This window comes from Hipposideros armiger, unplaced genomic scaffold, assembly GCF_001890085.2.
Source record: "Hipposideros armiger isolate ML-2016 unplaced genomic scaffold, ASM189008v1 scaffold_324, whole genome shotgun sequence".
In the NCBI taxonomy this organism is placed as follows: Eukaryota; Metazoa; Chordata; class Mammalia; order Chiroptera; family Hipposideridae; genus Hipposideros; species Hipposideros armiger.
In genome coordinates, this window is record NW_017731674.1 from 57,805 (window position 1) to 75,984 (window position 18,180).

Consider the following 18,180-nt stretch of genomic DNA (forward strand, 5'->3'; position numbering starts at 1 on the left):
AGCCACAAAGCCTCAGGAGCCTCATCGTGTTTCTTCTGTGTTTTCTGCCACAGAAAGCGTTGGCTCCATGGCTGGTCTGCACCTTTCGCCCCATCTTCCGTGGTTGCTGCTGGACTGAAGACGGATAACTGGAGGGAGCTGAAAAGGACCAGGGCACCCCCCACATGAAGAGGTACCTCCAGGTTACAAGGTCCCTGACACCCTCTTGGGACCCCACAGTGCCTCCCCCTTCGCTGGCCCTGTCTTCCTCCAGTGATGGCGGCTCCCAGGCCTGGCAGGGTCCCCACATTTTCTCCTCGAAGTGAAGCACCAGGCTTGAGACATAGTTCCTGGGTTGCTTGGAGTCTGCTTGTAGTTCTGAGATTCCCTATGTTTGGAACAGCTGCTGATCCCTTAGCAGGGATAAATAGAAGTATCCACATGTGGGGGCCAAATGCCAAACGTACAATTGCAATTTGGGGAAGCCGCGGCTTACAGCAACCCGTGCGAAAAAGCACCAAAGAGGTTTTGTTAGTGACACATCCAGTAGGAGTCAACAGCAGCTGCTGAAAATGGTAACAGAAAAGCAGGCCATGTTGATGGTGGGGGGGAGGCCGTCACTGGAAAGTTGCAGCCAAAATGTATGAGAGATGAGAAAAACCGGGGCAGCTTCAGGGGAAGGTGAACAGGACGGAGAGGGCAGGCCAGCCCGCATCGGACAGGCCTTGAAAGGAGGAATTGCCACTGAGCGACCAGCCCTTAGGAATCAGTGGACCAGAGGTGGACCAAAATCACTGGACCAAAATTCAGGAAAACGAATCTTGACCGACTAGCAACTAAATAGTTGGACCAGATGAGCTTTAAGATCACTGCTAACTCTAAAAAGTCTGTCATTTTGGGGGTTTCTTCTGTTGCCTATTAATCTCACTTCCACAAATTCTCAGGAAAGGGCTTCTTTCTGATAAAAGGGAGAGTGCAGCTTAGTTTTCCTAAAGGGCTTCTGGACAGAGGCTCTGTGGCATCTTCTTTTCATTAAAAAGGTAAAATAACCGTGTTTGGGTTTGCAATGGAAACCCACGAGGCATGAGCAGGAGAAATTTTTGCAGATGGAATGATGCCTGCCAACCCATCCGTGTCACAGGGTTGGCTACAGCTGACGTGAAGTGACACGGGGGCAGCAGTGGCACTCAGCAGCCCCAGTTCCCTGGGAGAGGTCAGATAGATCATAAAAGCTCTGAATAAACAGGTGTCTCTTCATTGGCCTAGGCACATCACTTAGACACATCAGCCAATCGCATTCTGCAAAGCACACGGTAAGGACCCATTGGTTCTACTGCCCAAACCCCTGTCCACAAACTTTAGACTGTGAGGGTCTTATAGACCATATGTTTCATATGTTACAGACCCTTCATTTCAGAGACAAAGTACTGTTGCCCAGGTGAACTGATGGCCCAGCTGACTCAGTGGCAGAGCTGGAAATGGAACTGAGGTCCTTTGATTCCGACCCACTGAGTTTTCACCTTTACTGCAGTCCCCTCGCTATAGTGAGCACATCACTCACCCATCAGTTAAGCAAATGGTACTTACTCATCACATATGTGTGCCTGGCTTTGCACAAGGGCCCCAGGGCTTATAATGTGATTATCACTCACTGTCCCCTTCCTGAAGGTGTCCAAGGGCCAGCCGGGGAAAGACATTCCCTCCAAACACTTGTGTGGCCACTACTCAGGCTGCCTTCCAGATGCAAGAGCTATTTGAAAAATTTGGCTCCCAGGTCAGATGAGCATCTACCCACTTTCAGGATATTCTCTAAAAGGAATATTCAACCACTGGTTAAACAGATTTCATAAATTCAAGGCCTTTAGTGAAACCCAAACTCTGCTGAGCATTTAAAATGTTTCCTTATGATAGTATGTGCCCTACTCCGTTTTTGTTTTTCTTGCCTAACTTCTATTTTAGATAGTGTCTTAAGAGTACTTGTAGTTCATTTTTTTTTTCTTCACACCCTACTCTTTCTGGGGGTGGCAGAAAGCACAAAGGACAGGAGTCAGGGGACATGCCACTAGACATTTGGGCAACATCAGAGAAATCCCCAGCCCTGCTAAGCCCCAAAGAGTCATCTGAAATAAGGGCTAAAGCTGTTTGATCTGCCTACCTCCCAGGTTTGTTATAAAGATCAAGCAAAATTATGTATGTGAAGGGACCCTGAAAAGTATAAAGCAGCCCTCAAATGTACAGTATTAAACTCTTTGCCCTTTTTCCTGGTTTTTCTGAAGTCATATGTAATGTTTTGCCTGTGCCTGTGGCCTGAGCGCACTCACAGTGGTGAGGGCGGGCACCGTGCCTGAGCACGTTGGAGCAAGTGCTGGCAGCACCATTTTTTTTTTTTAATAAGGACCTGGTTTGGCCCTTGGAGAAGGTAATAAGACACACTTGCTATGTGGATTCTCACCTGCTCGGGTTCACTTTGCCTAAATGCCTGGCGACGAATTCAGTCGCCTTCAGTCCAGGAGCTGAGAGGCCCCTAGAATCCCAGGGAACTGGTCCTTCCTGGGGGTATTCAGGTGTGCACTCTGAGCCCTGCTTTCCTCACCTGTAAGAGCTGGATGATGACTGTCTCCACCTCATGGGGTTGTTGTTAAGATTAAATGCGTTAACTGTGGAGCCCAGCGGGGCACAAAGTGAATGTTTGATAAATGTTAGCCAGCCCTGTGATTTATTGGTGTCCACTTGGGGCCAGGCACTGTGCTGGCCTCCTGGATACACGGGGGGGGGGGGGGGTTTAAGACCCTGTTCCGCTCCTGGAGGGGCTAAAGGTCTACCACTGCAAGCTAAGGTTAGGGGTGCAGTGAGCTGATTTCCACCCAGACACTTGGTCCGTAAGAATGTCCCCTTAGCTGACTTCCTGCTCCATGCCACTGTCGTTTCCTCGTCTGGGGTCAGGTCCCACCTGGTCTCCGCCAGGAGCCCGATTCAAGCTTCCGCGGGGGTCCCTGTGGCATCTGCACACCCCATCGGTGAGCGGGTTTCGATCTGAAACGGTGAACGGGTCCCGAGCCCAACTTGGGAACTCGAGTGGGGAGCCTGTGGGGGACGAAGACGGGGTTTGAGGAGTTCGGGGCTACAGGGGCCACAACCACACGCGGCCAGTAGCTTCTGGGGGCGCCCTGCGGCCCGGGTGAGGGCTGCGCGCTTTCTCACTGGCAGAGGTTGGGGAGTGGCCGGGGCACCGGCGTGCGGGCGCTGCGGTCCCAGCGGCGCGGGGAGCCCCGCGAAGGGCCGCGCGCCCTGAGGTGGCGGCTGCACGTGGAGAGAGGAAACTTGGCGCGCCCGGGAGGTCGCGGCGGACGAGGGGCGCGCCGGGCGGCGGCCGCGCAGCCGGCTCGGAACGGGAGCGCGGCGGCCCCTCGGCTCCCCGCGCTCCGCACCCCTCCCTCCGCCGCGCACGCAGCCGCGGCCCGGGCGGCGCGGCCAGATCCGCCCCGGCTGCCGGGGTCCGACTCGCACCCAGGACCGTGGGCCGCCGCCCTCCCGCCCCGCCTCGGAGCAGCAGCGGCCGTTCCTTCCCCGAGAGGAGCGACCCGCCGGGCAGGGCGTCCCGAGAAGGCCGGCGCCGGCGGCCACGTCCCGGCCCGGCCCGCGCGCCGAGGAGCCGGGCGGCCGCTTCCCGCAGCCTCGAGGGCCCCCGCCTCCCGGGCCGCGGCTGCGTCCGGCTCCGGCCGCGGGGCGAGCTCGCGCGTCAGGTCGCGGAGGCTGCGGGCGCCGGGCTCCGGCTCGGGCGGGCGCGTTTCTGAAAGTTGATTTGAAACGCAGCCAGGAGTGCACAGGGCCGGCGCGGCTCCGCCCCGAGGCGACTCCTCCGCTCCCGCAGACGTTCCCGGCCCGGCCGGCGGAGGCAGGACGCGCCGCGCGCCGAGTCCCGGCCGCTTGCTCGGCGCTCCTGCCCCTCGTGGTCCCGCGCGCCAGGGCCCGGCCGCCAGGCGGGCACCCGCCCTTCACCCGTCCCGCCCCGGAGCGGGGTCCCGGTGGAGGCGCCCCCAGAGCCCACAGCGGTGGAGGCGGGGCGCAGTCGCGCCGCGACGGGAACCCCGGGCTGGGACAGGGTGGGGACGTGGGGGGCAGGGAGGGAGGAACGCAGTCGGGGGGCGGAGGCCTAAGTACATAACGCGTGGACTTCGAGTGAAGTCAGACCAGCCGCAGCCGCTCGCGGTGGCTCGCCGCCCCTCCGCCCCGCGGCCCTCCGCTCCGGCCTCTTCCCTGCGGCTCGGTGGTCGCTCTGGACACTCCCTCCGGCCCTTCCCGGGAGCGCGGCGGCCGCGGCCCAGAGGCCACGGACCCCAGGAGCGTGGTTTCCTCTCCCCGGCAGGTCCTCGCGGCCCGGCCCGAACATGCTGGACGGCCTGAAGATGGAGGAGAACTTCCAAAGCGCCATCGAGACCTCCGCCTCCTTCTCTTCGCTGCTGGGTGAGTGCCCAGGCCGCGCGCCCCGGGAGCGCCCGCTGTCCGCCAGGCCCGGCTCCGGAGCCCGGCTCGCGGGGACCCGGTGGGAAACAGGGAAGCTGACGCCCCTCTGCCTGCGCTCCCCACCTCCCGTCCGTCCGTCCGTCCGTCCGTCCGTCCGTCAGTCCCTGGGGGCTTTCCCGCCCCAGACCGACCGGCCGCCCCCGGCACCCCGCGCCGGGCACCGAATTCCCCGAAGTCGCGAGGGCCGGGCGAGCCTGCTCGCGGGCGTCTGAGTGACAAGTGATGAAACACGCCCGGGGCCGTTTTTTTAATCAGGAAGCGGATCGACATCTCATAAATGCCGCCTCTTCTCGGCGGTGTGGGGGCGAGTGTCCGAGGCTCGGAGCGCCCCGGTTCGAGGCGACTTCGCTCGCCCACCGACTTCAGCCCGGTCTCGGCTTTCGTCCGGCCGGGGGCCTTGTCCCCGCAGGTGGGCCGCGCCGCGCGGGGATTAGCCCGCGCGGCGGGGCCCTGGCCTCGACTTGAATGAAGTGGAGCCGGAGCTGCGGCCGGCGGTCCCCCCGTTCCCCAACCCCCTCGCAGCGACCGCGGAGGAGCGGCGCGCCCGCGGCCTCGACAGAGTGTCCGCACGCGGGGCTCCGGAGCCGAGGCCGGGCCGCTGCCCGCTCCGCCCCACCCTGGGTGCCTCTCAAGTTTGAGGAGCGGGTGTTGGGATTGTTTTAGCGGAGGCGTTTTCGTTTTGTCCTTTAAGCCTCTTGCCTCTTTCCGACACTCGGAACCGCTAGAGCGAAGTGAAGGCAGAGAGAAGGCAGTTCGGCCGGAGAAACCATATCGAGAGGTTCCCCCCACCCCAACTCCCCAGATAAAACAAAATCGTGCTCCCTGTGTTCCCCTCTTCCAGCCGCCTTTCCGCAAACTTCCCGACTCCGGGGGGTATGGGGGAGCTCCGAGGAGCGCGGGGTCCGGGATGGCAGCGCCCAGGCGCGGGGCGCGCGCACCTCGGGTTGGAGCGGGCGGCGCGGTCGCCCTGTGCTGCGCCGGGCACATCCAGACCGCGAGACGCGGCAGAAAGAATACAGAACGTTCACCCCGAGAGCCCTTCTTCCAAGCCCTCCCCGCCGCTGCCCCGAGGCGACCGGCCCCGCTCACGAGCTGGTGGCCGGGTCCCCCAGGGAAAGCGACATGAGTGTACAGGGGTAATGGGGAAGGGTCAGGCCCTTTGGGACACCACGCGCAAGGGTATTGTTACCGGGGGACAAGGCCGTCTTTAAAAAGCTGTGACGTGCCAACAAAGGCTGCCAAGCGTCCTTCCACCCCCCAAAAGCACCCCACCCCGCAAACTAAAGGGACAAAACGTGAGTCCAACGGGCAGTACAGAGAGGAGCACCCTGCTGGCGTTGAGTCGGTTTGGGTTCGGTGTCGCTCTCCTGCGCCGCTGTTGAGCCCCGCGGGCTTCCCCGAATCCCGGCCCGCGCGCCGCGCCGCGCCGCGGTGTCTCCGCGCTTCTTGTCTCTCTCTCTCTCTCTCTCTTTTTTTTCTTCTCCGTCTCTTCATTGTGATGCTTCTTAATTGTGAAAAACCCATCTGCAATTTGCACACTGGCCAAGCCGCAGCAGTTTGGGGTTCACTGGTTTGAGTGGTCCTGAGTTTGCCTGGGGTGATATGGTATTTTTCTGTACGCACGGGACTTTTTAGGAAAAAAAGAGAAAAGTTTTCCCTCAAGAAAAGCCAAAAGCAAAAACAAAAAAAACCCCAAACAAAACAGAAACCAGAATTGCGTTTTAGCAAAAGACAAAACCAAATTCTTTTTACACACTCCAGTTTTAAGAATAGCCAGTCAACAGAGACAAGCACAGTGAGTGATTTCATGATTCCGTGAGAAAACCGCAGCACAGATTTATTTGTAGTTTGATTTTACAGGATGTGCGCACGTTTGCGCTCAAAGTCGGGTCGCGCTGATAATTAAAGGCCACGTATGGATTTCCTCTGTATTCCCCGCTAGAACTTAATCCTTCCCTGTTTATTAGCAGCGCCACTAGATTTTATTTTTCTCTCCAAATCTCGGCTGGGTTGATTAGCAGGGGGCTTCCCCCGGTGAGGGCGCGGGGGACATCCACGAGTGTGCATGTTCACGAGCGGGTCCGGCCGGGGTGGCAGGGATACCTGACCGGCGCGGCTCACCAGCGAATGTCTTTTGCTGCTGTAGGCAGAGCCGTGAGCCCCAAGTCCGTCTGCGAGGGCTGTCAACGGGTGATCTCGGACAGGTTTCTGCTGCGGCTCAACGACAGCTTCTGGCACGAGCAGTGCGTGCAGTGCGCCTCCTGCAAAGAGCCTCTGGAGACCACCTGCTTCTACCGGGACAAGAAGCTCTACTGCAAATACGACTACGAGAAGTAAGTGTCCGCGCCGCCCCCGCGCTCCACACACAGGCGCCCCAAGGCGCCGGGGACTGCCCTCCCCAACCCGCAGCGGCTTTTGGAGGCTCCAGGGGCGCCCCCATGATGCCCTTTCTCCGTATCCTGTACGCTTCCCTGGGTGGCAGAGAACTGCGCTGTGACCACCGCCCGCCCCGCAGACGCGTGAGCGAGGGCTCCGCTCTGTGGTCGGCCCCCCTCCTTTTCGGTCCCTGAGGCCTCTACCCCGACTAGGTCTTTCCAAGAGGTCGCTCCTCTGCGGGGAGGGGGGCTTCGACCCCATCAAGTTTGTCCCATCCCCTTTCTCCGGGGTGCCCTGCGGGCTGCCTGTGGCCTCTGTCTTTTCGCCGGTTCCCACCCTGCTTTACCCACCTGTCTGTGCGCCCCCCCTCCCCACGCGCTGATGCCCAGCGGCGAGGCTGTATTGATCCCACGGCTTCGGTCCCCTGCGCGCCCGTTTCCCCGCTTGGCTTTGTAGGCTGGGGTCCCGACAGATTGGGCTCAGAAATGACGCTGCTGCCCCTCGGAGTTCTGGGTGCACACCTCCGTTTGCCTTTTCTCTCGCCATGTCCTCCCTCCCTTCCCGGTTTCTCCAAACCCTCGGGCGCAGGGCTGTTAGGCCCGCAGTTGGGGCCTGCTCCGAAGCCTGCGCGGCTATCCTGCGCTTCCTCCCCACCTTCTCCTCGGCGTGCGTCTCTGCCACGCCGCAGGGACAGTTCCCCGTCCACGTGAACGTTCCACGTTCCGGTGCGTTTCGAGGAGAGTTAGGCGACAGGTATTGCAGAAAGTGGATTACTCCGAGTCTAGGTTTCTGGAATGCCTAAAGCCTGGGTGAGCCCGGGGAGCGGGCTAGAAGGATTTCCAGGCTCTCGCCAGGCAGCTAAGGAGAGAACGGCTCTCCTGGTCTAAATGGCTAATGAACAGAGCCACTGACTTCGCAGAGCCCCTGCAAGGTATTGAAGGAAAGAAAAGCGGCCGAGACCGAGGCCTCTGCTTTTGTGCATCAGGACTGGTCTGTGTGGGCTGAGCGGGCGCGGGAGCGCGCAGGAGAATTCCGCGTTTGTCACTGGTGAATGAAAGGGACAGCACTCTGCGAGGGTAATCAAGGGGAGGGGGTGAGTGTGCACGAAAGGCCGCTTTTATCATGTTATTAAAAACACACAGCGAAAGGGGGTGTGCAGACGTCGCCCTATAACAAAACGCAGGGAGAAAGAACAGAGATATCTTCTTTTCTGCTCTGCCTGGACTGTCAGGTTTACTAAAAACTGACAAAGCTTTGAGACCTAGTGACCACACGCAAAATATTCTTTCTGCTTCTCAGTGCTGTTTTGCCATAATGTACTCTAGTTTACCCCCATGTGGAGAGGAGGGTACTGGGCAGTTTCTGTTTGCTTTGAAAAGATAACTTTACATTTTCCAGCACAAAGTAAAAATACATGTTTGATTTTGGATGAGTTGGACAACACAGGAAAAATATGAAGAAGTGAAAACGCATGACCGTTTTCCCCCAAGTGGTAATTATGGTTAGATTTTTTTTTTTAAAGATAGGCCTGTATCTGTTCTTGGTTGTCTGTTTATTGCTCTAGTGTCAGTGTCTGAATGAAAGTTGCAATTTTTAGGTAATTCGGTAGATTTTTGCCCACACAACTGCAAGTCTCACCTTTGGATAAAGCTTTGGGTGGATTGCTTGCTTTCCCTCTGAAGGTTTTAGGATTGTGTAGATCCAATCTTTACCTTTCTGATTATAGATTACTGAAATGTTCACATTGTCCAGGCACAACACGAGTGAACTCAAAACTATAGTAGCGTAGGAAAAGATTTAGGTTCTGAATTTCTATTCTGTTTGTTAAAAAAAAAATCACGACTCAAAGAAGGCTTAAGGGTCAACACAGCTGTCTGACCATTCACATCTTCTTTCAGGAAGTCAGGCTGTCTTCAGGAGGAGAAGAAACAGTTGTCATGAGGTCCTTAACACAATGTCCCTTCCAGTTTAGCCCCTCCACGTTTGGCGCTTTGGGCTGATTAGAGTCACTTTTCCCCTCACAAAGCTATTTCTGCAGAGGGAAAATTGCAGGGATCAACTTGCCAGCTGTTGGCCAGAACCAGGACGATTTTACAGACGAGCGTGAGCACATTTCTCAGAGAGGTGGGGATGTGACAGTGAAGGTTTTCATTTTAATTTCAACATATCTTTTGGAAACACGGACATCCAAAAGGAGTTGCTTGAATTCTTAGCTTGTGGCACAGTATCAGCCTTCGTCTGTGCCCACCCTTTCCGTTGTTGGTTTTTTTAGATTAATTTTATTCCTTTTTTCCCCCTCTCTTTTCTATCCTGGATCCCAACCCCATTCTTCTTCCAACAAAACAGGGTTTCAATATATTCGATCATCTTAATGGTATTAGTTGGCACGGGTATTGCTGGAGGAAAGAAAAGAGAGGTTTGTTTGTTTCTCTGTGTTAAACTTACGCTCAAGACAAACTCCCTTCTGGGCAAGCTTTTCTCAAGCTGCTTCTAAGTGCAGGTCACTGGCTGGGTGGGCAGAGGTGAGTGAGGAGAAGTCTCAGCCTGCCCTCAGGGGACGTAGAGCCCAGGCTTTTTGCACTGACCTTCTCCTAACTTTCAAGTATTTCTTAAAAGCCTCCTCTACTGAGAGTGTAGGACAAGGTCCTGGATAGAAGCTGTCCGGAATGACCAGGCTTTATCCTCTCGAGGGACACCATCCAATTCTAGATAATAGTCGTGAAACAGTCATGCAGAGCTCTTGACTCTTTAACAAGCACATTTGTAAAAATTATTTGGCTGTTTTTGTTGGATTTTTTTTTTTTTAATTCGAGGCCCTGCCAAGGCAAATGGAGAGGAAAATGCCACAGAAGTTCAAGTGGCAGGACAATGACGATAGTAGAGTGTGGAATACTTAATAAAAAATGAACCTCAGGAAATGCCCTGGTGTCCAAAATGCATGAAATTCAAATGCTCTTTGTGCACATGAAAATGAAAAAACCACATAGCTTATGTGCAGTCTTCGGTGAAGGTCATAAACGTCATATCGACAAGGAGAGTTTATCATATTTATTTTAGTCATTTGTATGTGCATTGCTGGTTTGGGGGCAGGCTTGCATTTGAATTATTAGCTGCCTATTCATGGCGTCAGGCAGCCAGTTAAAAAGTGAAAATTCTACTCTACAAACTAGCTGTTACACCTTCTCGATGTCAAGCACTGAATTTGTCTAATTAAAAAAAATGGAATTGACAGTGGCATCTTAGGCCCACGGCATTCATTTGAAGCCCTCAGGATGTTTTGTTAAATATTTGTCTCATACACTATGACGCCCTTAGGAAACATTTATCTTCTGATCATCCAAAACAAATACGCGTTTAAGGCTGGAGTGGAGAAAACTGATTTGTGAATGTCGAGACATTAAGAACTGGAGGTGACCTTTATTGTTCGTGACATGTCATCCAAGAAATATGACTAGTTAGGTGGGATGACACGTTTACAGCCGATGGAAGGCGCACACCAGGGTGCTGTGGGTGTGTGTGCGTGTTTAAAAAACTGGACGCAACTGTCCTGCACGTTCCCGAAAGTTAGCAGACACCCAAAATATTTCCCAGCCTAGGGGACTTGGGGTTATATAGCTGTTGTTCCCTATTAAGTCCTCTGTGATCTGGTTAGTTTGGCGTTTTCCCTAAATTTGCTCCAAACAAGAATTGGAATTGGACTTGAGTTCGAGACACAAGAGGCTGCTGAATACAAGAGGAATGTGGTTATACTATAGATAATGAAGCCTTCTGGAAGGGATCCCACAGTTAACTCAAGTCGATATTGTTAACTGCGGCGTGGTGCGTCAGGCAGGGCCCTCTCCCCTCACACAGGAGGTTGATGATTATCCCTTAGATTGCTCTGGACATCCTAGGAGCAGTGTGGGGTGGTCTGTCATCACGGCTGCTCTCCCAACATCATAACTCCACGCATGTCAGCGAATCTCAGGCCTTGGGAAAGCTCTCCTGTCTGTGTCTCCTCCCCTTGCTTTTGGAGCAGACCAATTCTGTGACGAAAGGGACTGAAGTGGGCCAAAGGGCATATCACTCTTGGCGCTTTCTCCCGTTGTATCTTTTTTTGGACCTGCTGATTGGCAGCCCCTGGGAGAGCATGGCGGAGGTAATGACTCTATTAGGGCGGTAATGAACCAAGTTTGCATTTTATCAAGGTAGCGTAGGGTGTGTGTGTGGGCGTCAGGAGGGGAGTTAGTTTGGTTTTATTACTGTAACACGACTTGGAGATCAAAATTGGGCACGCGGTTACTCATAAAAGAAGCCCACAGATGAAATTACAAACGTAATTGTTCCATTTTTGCTTCACTTTATCTTTTGTTGGCCCCGCTCCTGGCACAATAAAATCTAAGGAATATAAAAATCAGACTCAGCTAGATAACCAGTTGATGTCTGCGTTAAATGGCTGGGGGGCTTTGCTGGAACACCCACCCTCCACGGGCTGTGGGGTGTCCATGCAGCCCGACTTATCTCTTTTTTTATTTAGAAGGTGATTGGAAACAGTCCTTGCTCAGAGGTGTTTCCTTTTATATATATATATTGTTCCCCGGGCAGAACTTTCTTGGCGTCTAAGACTTAAAATTCTGAAATAAAATCAGATAGCAGGAGGAGATATGAATAGTGTGCTGGGACTCAGGGATGAACGTTGCTTTTCAGAGGAGGCCTGTGGGAGTCTCGATTCTCCCATAAATGGTGCACACTAGGAAAAGTTATTTATCCAGTTTGATTTCGCAGACTGTAGAGTTTGGGGGCTTTTGTCACCCACCTGGCCAAGGGGCTGCTTTTGCTCTTCAGAGTTCAGTGATAGCTTCTTGTTTGACTTGCTTTTTCATTTCATTTTTCTTATTTATGACTTTCGTATTAACCAAAATCCTGTTGACTAATTTTAGAGGGGTCTCTTTATTGTTGTTTCTTAATTTTGGAACATTTTTGGAGGTAATGAGCAGGTACGGTATCGCTAATGAGAACAATTCCATTTATTAAATGATCAACTAATTATTTTTCATGGTCAAAGAAATTTTTTTTGTGGGGGTGAGCCTCCTAGTGTTTAGAAGTGAGAAAATGGACAAGGATTTAGAGTACTCATTAAAGCTTCTTAGAGTAGATGCATATGCAAAATGTCATTGTTGAATTATATCAAATAACCAATTTGGAGTCACACTAATTTGATTATTAAACACAGTTGCATAACGCAGGGAAGTGAACTATGGGGCACAGAGCAATCATGCCCACCCAGACTCAAAAGCAATTTCTGCCTTAACTACAAAAACTTAGCTCTATTTTAATGCTTTTCAATTTTTATTTATATTTTACATCTTTCCAACGTGGATTTTTAAATGCCTTTTGCATCTTCAGAGGGGATCTTAGTGAAGCCACGTGCAGAGTGCGTGAAGGAGGGCTGTGGTGCTGTGGGCTGGGTGTCTCTCCCACCCTCTGAGTGCAAGAGAAAGCTCCTATGTGGGAGCACCCTGCAAGTTTCCAGGGCACCCCTCTTCCCCCAGGAATACCCTATATGGTTTTTTTTTTCCTGAAAGTCTCTTAGTGACACGTGGAACAGTGTTGTTGCCAGCAGCCTTTCAGATTTGGTTTTGCGGAAGTTGGTAATTTTTGGAGCAAAGTGTGGAAACGTTCTGGAGACAATATCATCAGAGGATGGAGAAAAGAGGCCCTTTGGTCCTTTGTCCTGTTTCTTGGGGACCACGGAGAACCTGGCTGGGCATATCTTAGGATTTACATTTTCTCCTTCTTCTCTTTGACTGGCATGACATGGGACGTTTCAGTCCATTTTGTACACGTAGAATTAGTTACCTTGTCACTGACTGGTCTCGGCTGCAGCTTTGTGTCTCTTTGTCATGTATTAAAGGAACCCTCGTCAACCGTCTTGCTGAAATGAAGCGAACACCTTCCAAATGTCAAATTGTTATTTTAGTCAAGCACCATCGTCTGCGTCTATATTTTTAACCAAGATGAAGTTAATAAAATGGCTGTGGCTCTGTGCGGCGTTAATTAGCGGGAGGATTAGAGCTGTATTGGCTGAAAAGGAGGTGGCAGCATCGTAATCTTGCTACATGTTTGTTTTCACGCTCCTGGAAATAAATAAAATGCGATTTAGGGTAGGGATTAGGTTTCTTCTGGTGCGAGACCGCGGGTTCAGTCAGAATGCAGTAGAACACTGAAGTGTTGGTAGCGGAGACGTTACGGAAGGGAGGAAACCGTGGCCCCAGCCAGCTGCCCACCTTGTGCGCGTACCTGGTCCCATCACAAATTTCCCCGTCTGGGTAGCTCAAAGGGGGCTTTTAAAACCTGCCTCTGTGCATTGCGTTTCCATGGTGAACCAAGGTGACCGAGTCATCTGCAGAGCTTGCCACCTACCTGGCTGCCATGTCCGGCTGAGCTAGAATTTAAGGAAACCTTTGCCAGATTCCCCATGATTGCACCGTAATGTGGTAACAACTAAAAATACAAAATGGACTGAGCTTTTCCAAGTCTGTGGACTGAAGTCACATGAGAGAGTTTGGTGTCTTCCAGCCTTTCAAGATTCCACTTTGGGGATCCTATTTTTGGGTGACAGCAACTCCGGCACCCTTGTCTGCCTCCCTAGGCCTCCTTGTCTCGTGCCCTATTAGATCGTTTTATCATTGCCGTATAACGGACAAGCCCTGATGTATCTGGCCACGATGGTTGGACAGCCTGGTCCGACAGGCCCAGTTAAACTCTGTTCATGTAAAAAAAAGTCCTTAGTATCAGTGTTGCTGGGAACGCACCGTGTGCTGCATCTAGATATCTCAGCGGGCCCCCATCCCATCCTGGGCCCCCAACCCCAGTCTCCTGTGTCCTGTGGAATTCTATTAACTTGCCTCTTGCGAGTGTCAGATATTACACAGCATCTCATCAACTGCCTCACTTTCTCCCAGCCATCCTTCGGGGCTGTCAGTCCTCTTTTGACTTTCTCACTTGGAGGAAACGAGTTGGTGTTTTAGCTGCACAGCCCCCTTCATTCCTGCAGCAGGGCTCAGCTCAGGAGTGGACGAGGGTGCTCCTCTCAGGTTTGCACGACCCATGGCCGTGACCCTTGGGTGCCTGTGAGGGGCCTCTGCACAGCTTTCTGAGTGCGCTTGGCCCCTCAGCAGACGCCAGCTTATGTGCTGCCCTGTAGGTGGGTGATGGGGCAGGCAGGTCGGAGAAGTGCCTGGGTCTGCTGTTGTCACCAGCAAGAGTCATTTGGTGAGAAGCCGGGCTGGCTTTCTGATAGGCTGGAAACACAGCCCTCATCCTCAGCTTTCTGCGGCTTCTCTGGACACCACGCTTCTCTTGCCCTTTATCTCAGGAGCCCCAGGTGGGGCTGCTGCCAGGAGCAGGGGTCCCTGGAGCGGCCCCTCTCTACGTTCCACCCCCCTTTGGTGACACCACAGCCATTTCTTGAGTCACAATTTTCTTGCATCCAACCTATCAAGCCTCAGGAGCCTTTAAAAGGATTTTTCAAAACAAAACAAAACAAAATGGCCCCCCCTGAACTCCAGATTAGCCTCTTAAGCTCATTAAAGTTCCTTTAAATACCAAAATGTTGGACTCCTGGGGACTCGCCCCCAAACCATATTTTCATTGTTCGCATTGTTGTCGTTCACTGTGCAGCAGATTAAGGCCAGCTCCCTCTGGGTCTAGAAATGTCCTTTCTCTCTCTGCAGGGGGGTCCTAATATGTCTTTGTTTGAGGCCCAGACAGCCTGGACCTGAGTGGGAGCTGATGCCAGCTTGGCCTGGGACCCTCACTCCAGGGTGAGAAGAGGTGGATGTCTTTGGGGACATGTTGGGGCCCAGAAAAGGGCAGGGGCAGTTGAGTGGGGGACGTGCGGCTTGTTTCGTTTTCGGGAGTTTGCTCGTCACTGGGTCCTCTCCTAGTCCCTGGGGAGAACCAGGGATGGTGAGGGCTCTGATGGCCTGGATCTAGAGACCTGTCCTTGTCCTGGAGAGGCAGGTGGCTTTGGGGGCCCTTTTGTCTGGGACCCAGCAGAAACGTGGAGGCCCAGTTTCTGTTCACCCCCCAGGCCTGGCTGGCCCGGCACAGTCCAGGGGTGGATGTTTGCGGCCGCACCTGCCTTCTGCCTGCTGCTCTCTCCTGTGCTCCAGCCTCCTTTCCGAGGAGCCTCCTTCATACCTCCCGCCCCCTCTGCCGTTTCAGGCTTTCTGCCCTAAAGCCGGCTCTTGGGGAAAGCTTTCTGGTTCTGACAGTGGAACAAATCCTTTTTAACCTAACCATGGAGTTCCCTCCTGTGCTGCTGGCTCCCCTCACCACCCCCCTCCTGCCCCCCTTACACTGTGACAGGGTCTCTCTGTGTGCGTGCACAGTGACAGCCGCCATCTTCCCAGAGACACAGCACAGCACTTCAGAGACAAAAGCCACTTGGCAATGCTGTGAGGTGGAGTTTGGAGCCCCAAAGGGGCAGGACTTCCAGGGGACCCTGCCCTGCATGTCTTGGGTGGGAGTGTCATGTGACCCTGCTCCCTTCTTTTGCCTGGGGCTCTATGCCCCTGGATTCCGGGACTCAACCACAGCACGGCTTTCCAACCCCAGTTTTAGGATCTCAGCCTCACCTTCTGGCTTGTCTTATGCGCCAAACCCATCTTATGGCCTTTTAAATATCAAATCACCCTGTGTGCAGACTAGAGCCTGTTCTCAGCTAGCTGCCATATTAGAGAGGATATTATGAAATAATTCACATTGGGACGTACATACTAATGTGGTTTTCTTCCAAAGATACTTTTTAATGGGAAGAGTGTTCAGTCAAAGGAATGACTATCTTACGGTAGAATTTTAGCTCTAGAAAGGACCAGTCAAGAAGATAATTTTGGGTACAATGCAGATATCACTTTGTAGGGAGCCTCCCTGTTTATCTCTTGGCAAGGCTGGGCACAATTACCCTATTCTTCTGGGTTTTATTTTCTTTGTGCTCTGTTTCTGGTTGGGATCTCCCATTTCAAACATCTGTGTCCATAGATGGAAGGGGGTTAGACAGGTGGATATGAATGTTTTGGGTACTGCACAACTCTCTCCTCCATTACTGGAAGAATAATTTGAAACATGTGACCATTTGTCAAGGAATGTCCAAGCCACAATTTCCTCATCTGTACAAAGAAATGGAATCATAACAACCTCAGAGGGTTATTGTGAGAATTACATGAGATAATAAACACAAAAAATCTTTTGGTCAAGCATGGAGGACTGCACAGGGTTGGGTGTTGTTATTGCTGGTTTTTAAAATGTGAGTAAAAGAGTGCACAGTCTTGGGAACCGTGTACAATAACTCAGTGCGGTGCAGTGGTTGAGGGCGTGAACTCTGCAGCCACAGCGCCTGGGATGAAATCCTCTCTCCTCGGCATCCCAGCTGGGTTACCTCGGGCCAGGGTCTTCCTTTGTCTGTGCCATTTCCTCTCTCCAAAATGGGGACGATAATAGTACCAGCCCTCGTAGGGTTACTTTCAGATAATAGTCTGAAGCATATAGATCACAGCTTGTCTCATAGAGAATGCCATAAAAGCATGTGTTGAGAAAAACGTATCTATTTCAAATATCAAAGAGCCTTTACATACATCATCTCTACTGGAACTTACAACTATTTAAAATATTATCTAAGGAGAGAGTTTCCCCCCCCTGTGTGTTGCAGTTGAGGAAACGGAGGCGCAGAGAGGTTCAGGTCCTGCCCACGTCCCGCTGTTGGTGCAGGGAGAGGTTGGGTGCTGTCCCCACGCTGACGCCGGGTCCGGTGGCCTTTCCACGAAATCAGGCCATCTGCTGCTTGCGTTCTGGTGTTCACACCCCAGTGAGATCACAGCTCTCAGTTTGTCCCGTTGAACCAGCTCTTGGAAAACAAGTCCCCACCTGCTAGATACTTGAGCCCTCAGGCAGCCTTCGGTGGTCAGCTGTTTCTGTCTTCTGTGGTTTTAAAGGAAGGTTTTTGGATTTGGGGGCTGCCTGCGTGTTTCTGTGTGTGAATGCTGCCAGTGCCCACTCATCACTTGCTCCCGTTTATTCTGCCCTATCCTTTCCTGTCCGTCCCAGCTGCATCCGTCTCCATTGTCCCTCTCACATAGCTGTCCTCCTCCAGAGGAAGAATGACAAAACGGCAGACATGCGTCCATGTTCCCTCTCTCTGGTTCCCAGAGTCTGCTGTTGGCGACTTTGGTTCTGGGAGCCTGTCTGCACATTTGGCGGCAGGACTGTTAAATATCAGATTTGGAGCCTTCCAGACACAGCTTCCACTGGGACCAGCCCGCAGCTGTCCATGCACTCCGTGGATAACCCCTCTCCAAGTTTCCTCCTGAACTGGGCTGCATTTTCCAACAGGCCCAGCCCTGGCTAGAAAAGACGCCACTGTGCACGGCTGACTGTCTCTTGTTGATGACTCGGCCTGGCTGGATCAGAAAAGGGATACTGCAATCTTGGTTTTTAAGGAAATTAGGGATTCTTGAATTGTATTACTTCTCTCGCCAGTGCCGGCATTTGGTTATCTTAAAAGCTGGGTCCAGTCCATTGCAGAGAGATGACATGTACATGTGGATTTCAGCCCCTGTAAACTGGAGTTTAATGAAACCAGCAATTTCAAGTACTACATGAGCAACTGGAATGCGTCTTCCCTAGCTGTGTGTAGATTTCTCAAATTTAGAATTAAATGGAATCTTATAAACAGTTGGTTCATTAATTAAATCACTCATTCATTCATGTAATCATTAAACAGACTTATTAAGTTCCTATATGTTCCAGGTATGTAAAACGGAATAAAACAGAGCACTGACATATTCACGATCTAGCAGAGACTGCTTAGAGATGGAAGTTAAACAGATGCTTAAAAGAAGAGTGAAATGGTTTCAAGAGAGGCATGGCCGGTAGAACAGAGAACACCCTCCCCCGCCTCCCCATCTAAACTCCTGGGTTCTGTACTATTACGTGCCATTCACTCTCTCCGTAGTGCTTATCGCATGTTGAAGTACATATTTATTTGTGGGGTTATTGTCTGTCTCCGCCACTAGATCACAAGCCCTATGAGGGCAGGCCCACTCCTGGTTTTGGAATGTTTCAGCTTTTGACTCCTTTATCTCCAGCGTCTCGTGTGATACGTGACACACAGTAGGCATGTTGGTGGAACGGATACCTTAATCCATGAGTGACTTGTTGGGGTTGTTGGCAAACCCCCGTGGAAGAGGTGACATACACTAAACCAATAAGTAAATATATATTTCAAGCTGTGATAAGCACTATGAGGATAATGGGGAGCAC

At 52.5% G+C, this 18,180-nt stretch overlaps 2 protein-coding genes across 2 annotated transcripts in view; both read left to right on the forward strand.

The window, feature by feature from the left end:
- Positions 1 to 3,780, forward strand: part of LOC109392300 (retinoic acid receptor RXR-gamma-like) — a 56,683-nt gene extending 52,903 nt beyond the window's left edge. The window contains exon 7 of the mRNA XM_019660650.1: positions 3,187 to 3,780. Coding sequence (XP_019516195.1) covers positions 3,187 to 3,780 — 594 coding nt within the window. The remainder of the gene's footprint in view (positions 1 to 3,186) is intronic.
- A 409-nt stretch (positions 3,781 to 4,189) lies between these two features.
- Positions 4,190 to 18,180, forward strand: part of LMX1A (LIM homeobox transcription factor 1 alpha) — a 118,300-nt gene continuing 104,309 nt past the window's right edge. The window contains exons 1-2 of the mRNA XM_019660654.1: positions 4,190 to 4,443; positions 6,650 to 6,836. Coding sequence (XP_019516199.1) covers positions 4,368 to 4,443; positions 6,650 to 6,836 — 263 coding nt within the window. The 5' untranslated portion in view covers positions 4,190 to 4,367. The remainder of the gene's footprint in view (positions 4,444 to 6,649; positions 6,837 to 18,180) is intronic.